Source organism: Microplitis mediator, chromosome 4 (genome assembly GCF_029852145.1).
Source record: "Microplitis mediator isolate UGA2020A chromosome 4, iyMicMedi2.1, whole genome shotgun sequence".
Classification (NCBI taxonomy): domain Eukaryota; kingdom Metazoa; phylum Arthropoda; class Insecta; order Hymenoptera; family Braconidae; genus Microplitis; species Microplitis mediator.
The window spans coordinates 11,399,417-11,408,628 of NC_079972.1; the positions used below are offsets into that span (position 1 = coordinate 11,399,417).

A 9,212-nucleotide genomic window follows, 5' to 3' on the forward strand; every position below is an offset into this window, starting at 1 on the left:
TTGAGACAAAATAAAATTTGTCTTGCCCTTTTAAAAGACATCTTTAAGTTGTCTCTGTGCTACTTGGGTAATTATTATTTATTTTTTATATAAAATCATTGAGTGTACCCATAGTCGCTCACTAAAAATTGTGATGTCCCATTACTGGATCAATTTATAAAATATATTACCTTATTTAACGTAATCTAACGAACGAACGTTAAAGTAAAAAATGGCAGGTCCCGCGCGATTCTGAAAGTCACTTAATTTAAATTTATAATAAATTATAAATATTTTGATACGTCATATTATAATATATCTAAATTCACAAATAATTATTTCTCTTGAAATTATTTTCTATAAAAATTATAAAAACGCATTAATCAGTTAAAGTGAGCGACTCATGGTACTGATAGGAATTGGAGTTTTTATTACTTTTGTTTGTATATTTAATTTTCAATTATGTTTTTTATTAATTATTTCGTGTACATGGTAATAAATGTTGTATATTTTTGTTTAATTATATATGTTTATATATATATATAAATACTAAGATCAAAACATGGCTATCAAATCTTTGTCAGCGATATCTTTTGGTGTGAACCCGTCGTTGTCTTGCAGTAACTTGGCTCCAATGGACAGCAAATACTTAACAACGTCTGCGTGTCCGCAGGAAGCCGCGTAATGGAGAGCAGTTTGCCCGCTCTCGTCCTGAGCGTCGACATTAGCTCCGTTTTCAATAAGACATTTAATTGTAGGCAGATGACCGCGATCCGCGGCCCAGTGTATCGGCATCATTCCATCCTCACCCGGAACATTTAAGCTCGTGGAATACGTGGACAGTATTTCCCAAACTTTTTTGTCATTGCCGTCCTTGACCCAGTCCAGGAGAGTTTTTTCAGCATCTGAAAGCTCAATGTCCGTTTTAAGTAAACTACTAACAGCGTTCCAAGATTTCGAGCCTATTTTAGCCTCTTGTTCCCAGTCAGGATCCAGTTTGGTTATAGCGCTGATGTAATTGTTCATCGCGACTTCTTTGCTCATGTCTCCAAGTGCTTTCCACGCCTCCCATTTGTATTTGGCTTGTGTCTGATACCAACTGGGTCTTGCGGTATCGCAAACTCCAATCGTCGCCTGTTTATACAGACCGTAAAATGCTAAAAGTTGTCCTGAGTCTAAACTGCTGACCATTGTCTGAAGATGATTAGCAGCACGAGCAAAAGTTTCTTCTAGTTCACTGGTAGTTGCGGAAGATTCATCAGCCATGATTGTGATCGGTCTACGTGTTACTTAACTGTGAATAGTATTAATATTAATAATAATAATAGTGAGCCTCAATCAATTTTCATTCCACTTGCGGACGTAGAAATCCATGCCGTCCAAACTGTGGGTTGTTTTAGTGAGAATATTTTCGTAAGTGTCTTTGTCAGCAACATCAACAACAGCAACGTGCTTACTTAGTCCAGTGTTACGGTCAAAGAGAACTTTAGACTGGGCAATGCGTCCAAATTGTGAAAAGTATTGTTTCAATTGCAAGTCACCAATTGTCCAAGGAATATTGACGACACTCAGACGGTAGAGTTGTTTAGCAGCTCCAGCACTGGCCATAATTTTTTAAATTAATCAATTGGCTTTACGAATATCTAGTAAGTGAATGGTGTGATCTTGCATCAACTCCTCTAGAGTTATTCCAGCGTCAGCACCTAAACCAGCAAGTGAAATCTGGTTGCAAGTAAGTCCCCACTTGTTCAGCAAGTGCTCTATCGACCAGTCGGAACTGCGTTCCTGGTAAGTACAGAGGAACTTGGCGCCTGGGTTTCTTTCTAGCAGGTAGGCTACGGTGACGACGATGTCCTCGAAGACAGTCGGCTCGTAGAAGCAATCGGAGCCTAGGATTATGTCTAGTGGACCAATGCTCAGTAGACTTGAGAGAAAAAGACCCCAAGTAATACCGACAACTTTAACTTGTGATAAGACTCCGTTTAGTTCACAGCTTCTTCTGATGTGCTGCAAGTTTTTTGGTAAATTAGCAGCGTCACTTAAAGTCACGTGTGCTCCACACTTACTGGCGACAATACCAGGCAATGCAGTACCAGAACCAAGTTCTAGGATTCGTTTGCCAACGATATCTACCCGGTTCTCCCAAAGAAACCACGCGAGAACTGGAGCTGATGGCCAGACGTAAAAATTGTAGCTCGCTTGCAGTAACTGAAATATTAAATATAATTATAATTTTAATTTTATAAATTATTACGGCATGGCCGAACATAACCATACATTTTTTGTACCGGTAATTTTTAAATGCGGTAAAAAAAAAATATTAAAATTATAATTAATGATTACTTTGATGTCGCAGTGATATAAATAATGAAATTACCTCGGGAATAAATATTTCAAGTGACTCGTCCTGTTGTCCAGTTTCGTGAGATCGTCGAGACGTGAAAAAAAATTTTTTCACTTGCTCGGCAGCGACTCCATCGGACATTAGGCTACTCGCAGACGGACTCGTTTCGAACCAAATACTTTCTTCCTCTAAACCAGGCATCACTGGGTATTAAACTTATCATATTAATTATTTTTAACAGACTTCATAATTATAACTACTATTTAACACCTGTTTAAATTTATTATTTTATTTTTAAATATATTATTTATACTTTATTGGGAACTAACTTGGCCACAGTTGTCGACCAATGACAACACGCTTTTTTATTTACACTTGATTGCTGGTTTGATATACTTCCATATTATTTTTTAAATTTATTTTCGGTCTTGTTTCTTTGAAATTAAATTAATCAACACTAGCAATTATTATTAATTGGATTGTTTATAATTTATTGAAAAAATATATTCATTTAATTTATTTAATAGTTTACTATATTTTAAGCGAGTACTGTCACGTGATTAAATTATTTAACTTGAAATTACGTGTCACTGTTTGCCGATAGATGGCATCCCAGTATACATTTTCGCTTTAAATAATTTGCTAGAAAATATAAAGCAGAGGTGCGTCTTTGGTCACTTGGGCCACTTTTGGACACTTGAAAATTTTAAATAAAGTAATTTTTAAAAACGTAATGACATAATTACTTTTTAAATTTGTTCTGAGATCGTTTTTTCACACGATTACAATGTAAGTTTTTTTTTGTATTTTTTAATTAATTTAAATGAAGTAAATGTAAAAAAATGGATGATCCTGAAGTTAGCAGACAGTTAACGATTTTTGAATTTTTTTCGACTGAGGTGAGAGATCTAGTACCCGATACGAATGTGAATGTAGCAGACATCAGACAAATTTAAAATTATAAATAAATAGGGTAAATAATTTCAAAAATTTGCTTCTTAATTTCAAAATGTTTTCAATGCTCATTTTTATAAAATTTTTATTATTGATTTGTTGAAAAAAAAATCTGAAAATTGTTAATTGTTTTTAAACTTCAAGATCATTAATTAAAATGAAATATTAAATGTCCAAAAATGGAGCAGTGGACATGATCCTGAAGTTAGCAGACAATTCAAAATTTTTGGATTTTTTTTTTGAACAATTGAATTTGAAGAAAAAAAAAAACTAAAAATATGCACATGTAGAAAATTTAGAAGACTACAAGTGCAATTTTTTCATAATTTATTGTTTTTTAAAAAATCCAAAAATTATTAGACGTCGGCTAATTTCAGTATCATAAAAATGGAGCAGTGGACACCAATGGTACTTCTACCATTATAATAAGCAAAATAACTTGTATCTGTAGGAGAGAAATTATTAAAGTATAAGTTATATCTACAATAGTAATTTGAAAAAAATCTAAATATATGTCTATGAATACTTATTGCGTATAAGTAAAAGACAGTACTCGATCAGGGAACTAGACCAGTAACCCTGATCGGGTACATGAGTGTGAATGTAGCAGACATCAGACAAATTTAAAATTATAAATAAATCGAGTAAATAATTAATAAAAGAAAATTTCAAAAACATGCACATGTACCCTATCAAGGAACTAGTACCCTGTTCGGGTACTGGGTCTCTTACCTTACAACATAAAATATCAATTATTTGAAACTGGAATCAATAATTAATTAATATATCTCATCAGATATTTTTGAATTTATTTTTGTCCAAAAGTTCATAAGTAAATAACAAAATCTAAAAAAATAATAATTTAAATAAATACGTTAAAGCTTAGAATACTAATTTACATTAATAATTAAAAAAAATAAAAAAAGTTTCGAATGTCGGATACTCCCAGTATTTAATATTTCAAACAAATGATTATGAGTTAAATCCAATATTGGATAGTAATCATCAACGTTCACTCAACCTGGGTAACTTTAATTTGTTATGGTAAACTTTAGCCGCCCGAAAATTAATGATTAGAGATGACTTGAATTTTTTTTTTCCTACTCATAATGAACAGGTTCAATATCCAAAAGTACTAAATTCAAACCGAACCAAAGTCGACTAACGCTTTCGAATTAGTAATTTTTAAATTGAAAGAAAATTGAATGATTGATTAAAAAATCATCTTTAAATTTTATATATATTTTAAAATATTAAATTTATGTCACAATTCATTATAGCAATAGAGTTTTATTAGAATTAAAATCATATATATTAATAATAAATAAAGTTTTTTCTGGCTTAATATTAAAAATGTAGAACATGAATTAATTTAAAAAAATTTTAATTAGGCTTGATGATTATTTATCGTGGTTTTATATCCGCTACAAAATCAAGAGTCGGTTTGACACGACGATTACCCTACAACTTAAACTTGAGATACCAGCATAAATATGAAAAGGAGGAAGAAAAAAAGAATAAGTGATCTATGCAGAGAGTGAGGAAGTACTAATTGTCCAGAGTCGAGAGCGATCACGCGAATGATGTAAGACCGGATGTCGAAATGTAAGTACTCCGTTATCTTTCGCCACATATATGTACATTAATAATTGCTGTGTATTATTTTTATTCACCCGTATAAGCACGATAGAATCTATCAGTGTTAAAACTTTAGTCTTTTATTTCAATTTCTGTATATTATATACATCACGCAACCAATAATCTTTGAATACGAATAGGAAGTATCAAGTATCGTGTGTATACTTTAATCATAATAACAATCTGAGTAACAGAGCTCGTCAACAAACCCAACAAAACAACAATAAGCCATTTATTATTATCGCAGCAGCCATGTCACTCGGGTTCAAATACTGTAGCATGATATTGCTGCAGTACTAGGATCTCTGGTATAAATAAATCAGTAAACTACATCACAGATAAAAAATAAAAAAATAAAACTACAAGTCCAAGACCAAGAGACCAGTTATATTTTTTTATTTTTATTTTATCATACTCTTAATTAAACGTAATTATCTTTTTCAACTGCTGCTGGGTACTCAGCAGTAAAGCATGTACTGAACTAATCCCAGCTCGCTGACACCATCACGAGCAGTATTATCCAGTGTCATTTTTTTAAAGCGCAAATCATCAAGCTCAGTTCCTGATCCCGCTCGCGAACTGAGCACGCGCTCGTACCGCCCACCGCAAAACTCTCCAGCCTCTTCTTGCTTCTTCTTATTAAATCCCAAACACCTACGTACTGCTCACACTATTTATCAACCAGTTCAGGTTTAATATACTCATTAAAATAAATTATTAATATACTTTTTTTTTTCTCCCGTCCAATTAATGCCAGTAATAATAAATAAATAAATACATATATTAATAACAACACCATCGTTATTAAAATTTATAGTTTGTTTGTTTGTTTGTTGAATAATAAAACGGATAAATTGTTTGATAAATATTGCAAGTCATTTGAAATCAATGTCCTCTTACGCAAGAGCCTTATGGTTAGCGAGAACGCAGTTCGTTTCAACTTTTATTGCTCCCAATCTTCTCAATCTTAGACAATGGACATGGCGGTCTGTTGAATCATAAAGAGATTTGACCCTATACTCATTTTAACTCTGTATTAGTATATATAATATATATACATACATATATACCGAGATCTATTATTATTGCTACCATTGTGTTGACGATGAAGAAACTATCTCGTATATGTATATATATATATATGTGATATAAGTATATGTGTAGATGATAGAGAGCACGACAGCTGCATGTGGGTGGTAAGTTAATCCCAGGGAGTAGTAATAATAATTATTATCATCTTCGGAGTAATCGGTGTAATTTTATGGTCTACTGAGAAACGCGTGGACCCATCAAACATCAAACATTGATATTGACCTTTGAATAGCCTCATTTAGCATTTAAAGGAGCGATGGACGTGACAGTGAATATCAATTTTTTACAATGAAAAAATTTGATTGTTATTGTAACTGTCGCTATTGTTATTATAATTGTATAGATGAAATTTCTGCGTAGGGCGTGTCCTTGCAGGTGTCCTCGAGACATAGTACTGAGTGTGTGTTATATTGTCGTATATTTATTATATTAAGCATGGAAGCAACACGGAACCTGTTGCACGTGTGTACACCCTGGTATTTATTTAAAACTAAAATTCCCCTACTCTCGTCACCCATGTCTGGCAATGCGGCTGCATCCCTCGGTTCCACGGTATAGTACACGATCATGTACAAACAGCTGGGCTGGATGGGCTTCTTTCTAAATTTTAAAGTGAGGGGTAACTGCGGTGTGGATCGTTTTTATATTCATGTCGTATGCAAGAGTGTAGGAGAAAAAAAAAGAATAAGAGAGAAAGAGTTCAAGGCACCCGTATGTTTGAGACATTTTTTAAAATCTTTTACTCCTAATTTCTTTTAAGCCTGTCACGAAATATTATTCTTCATAAAAAAATATATAAATATAATGTATTTTAACTGTTGAAGTAATTTTCGGTTGGGCGTTATGACGGTCTAAAAAATGAACTGAGTTTTTTGAAATAAAATAAAAATACGTTATTGAGGATTTCCGAGATGAGAACTAAAGAAATAAAAAAGATGAAAAGATGTAACCTTTATAAAATAAACCCTGCTAATCCTGACATTGTTATAAGTGCTGCTGAGGCAACAAAACCTTCGTGGAACAATACTTGGATCCTTATAATATAACGACACTACGGTAAAAGTCTCTTGGGTTGTTGACTTGTTTCTGGAATTCTGTGGTACCTGTTTCTGGTTTTATTTTTTTGCTCACGAACAAAAGGACACTATGAGCACGTGCTGTGGTCGTTAGTGAATTATTTATTTTATTCAAAAATAATATCAAGCAAAATAAATTAAGCTGATTTATTAGCGGTCCTTGTTGTCCTGATACCCAGTCCACTTTTGGAGCTTCAGGAAGTGCGTTAAATATTTTAGGGTGGCTTTACAAGGGTATCATTGACCTGATTCGTGAGAGAGTAAATTCCCCAGTATCGCATTAGCACATTAGAAGCCTCAGAGGTTGAGGCAGATTATTGAGAATGCTCAAGATAGCCTTCAGGAATGCGTTCAATACACCGGAAGATGTGCTCATTCACCCACGAAGCTCAAGCTCCAATGCAATCTGCAATCTCCGATAATATTTACATCTTCAACAATTTATTTTATATTCCATACGCACTTAATGCCCCTATATATGTAGATGTTATAAATAAAACATTCTATATCCATTATTTAAATAATTTTGACTAAAGTGTAATTCGAAACGTCTTGGCCGGTTCTTGAATAAGTTTCTGTCCCTCGAAATATAAACACTTGTTGCTCTATAGTAGACAGACCCCTCTGTTTAAAAACTCATACTTTACTCCATCTCTTATATTACATTACATTAGTGCCGGTCGTTCAGTTGTGAGTTGTGACAGTCACCAGCCGCGAACATCAGAGTTAAAGAACAAGAAGAGGGATTCGAGAGATGAGTGTCTTCCAGGAAATAAATTCACTGGCTCTCCACGCACGTCCGCATATGAGTATCTGAAGAAACTCAAAAACTTTTCTTCCTCGGTTCTATTTATAAATTACTTGACATTCTTTGCATCTTTACCATCTCATTCTGTACACAAAATTTTTAAAAACTCGGTGTTTATATTTACCATAAATATCTATAGGTATAGGTATAGGTGATTTTTTTTAGAGATATTTCAGAAAGCGATGACACGGTCGTACAAAAAAGAGACCTAGTAGTTAAGTATTTCTGAGCGATAGCTTATCAGTTATCGCAAAGATGCAGAGAAATTCTTGTCTCTGGTAGTAATGGAGAGCTGAAGATTAAATAGAAATTATAGGGAACTAAAGTAAGCCCTCGCCACGGGGGTGGCCCAGGATATTTTTTTTTTTACCCGCAGCAGTACCACATGCCCGGATAGGTCGCCACTGGTTATTTTCTCCAGCAAAACTGAACCATTTATAACTGCCACCGTAAGCAATAGGGGCTGGCTTATCGACTAGACTTTTTTAGGCTTATAAAGGTCGACATAAAGCATCGCTTTGAGGTAATAAATAAATGTGAGCTCTAATGTTGTTCATTCCATTTGGTTACACTTGACACGTTGACCCTCAAGAGCACTCACGATATTTGAGAGCGTAATAATTTTTTTTCTTATTTTTTTATTTTAGTTATCATAAGCTTGTGTTTCTACACTCTCTGACGTTTTACTCCGATTAACTTAAGTTATGTGGTGCTGCGGTTATTTTTTAAAATGTCATCCAGCGGCTGAAGGACCAGAGCCATACTCACCAGCTCTAAGACTGAGGCTGAGATTGAGGCTAAGGTCTATAGTAAGATTAAGGAAGCATCTGATGATTCGTCGTTGCGATTATAAAAAGGCGAAACCCGAGATCGAGATGGGTTTTTTAAGACAGAGATAGAAATAGACGCAAAACGCAAGACGGTTGGCTGTTTATAGCAGAGTTCCTTTGTGATTTGGCGGTACATATTGACGCAAGGCTCGCTGAAGAAAGCGAACCAGAGAAAGGGGAGCGACCAGAAAATAAACCCTCGGTAGAAGTCCAAGACACACCTACGCCCTCAAGGTCCAGACAGGTACTACCATTAATCCCAAGGCCCGGCGACCCAATCAACCTCCGATACTTTTGTTGCCTCTGCATAATAATTTCATTTCTTCATTTTTTATTATTTTCTTTCCTTTTTTTATACGAGTACTAATGTCATTTTAATTTTCAACGCACATTAAATCCTTTGATCTCAATTCTTCTGGTGATTTTAATAGATTTTTTATTCTGTTGATTCTGGTGTCGAATTTTAGCGGCTGGTCAATAAATACTTAAAT

At 34.0% G+C, this 9,212-nt stretch overlaps 3 protein-coding genes across 3 annotated transcripts; all 3 read right to left on the minus strand.

Annotated features, from left to right (window-relative positions):
- Window positions 1-435: 435 nt before the first annotated feature.
- Window positions 436-1,245, minus strand: LOC130666260 (acyl-CoA-binding domain-containing protein 6-like). The gene has a single exon (XM_057467082.1). It carries the CDS (start codon window positions 1,243-1,245, stop codon window positions 535-537), a length of 711 nt encoding a protein of 236 aa, XP_057323065.1. The 3' UTR covers window positions 436-534.
- A 72-nt stretch (window positions 1,246-1,317) lies between these two features.
- LOC130666262 (SRA stem-loop-interacting RNA-binding protein, mitochondrial-like) lies at window positions 1,318-1,587 on the minus strand. The gene has a single exon (XM_057467086.1). The coding sequence runs from the start codon at window positions 1,585-1,587 to the stop codon at window positions 1,318-1,320; it is 270 nt and encodes an 89-aa protein (XP_057323069.1).
- A 15-nt stretch (window positions 1,588-1,602) lies between these two features.
- LOC130666259 (histone-arginine methyltransferase METTL23) lies at window positions 1,603-2,824 on the minus strand. The gene is made up of 2 exons (XM_057467081.1): window positions 2,357-2,824; window positions 1,603-2,187 (listed from the first exon to the last, which is right to left on the minus strand). The coding sequence occupies exons 1-2, from the start codon at window positions 2,522-2,524 to the stop codon at window positions 1,603-1,605; spliced, it is 753 nt and encodes a 250-aa protein (XP_057323064.1). The 5' UTR covers window positions 2,525-2,824.
- Window positions 2,825-9,212: the final 6,388 nt, after the last annotated feature.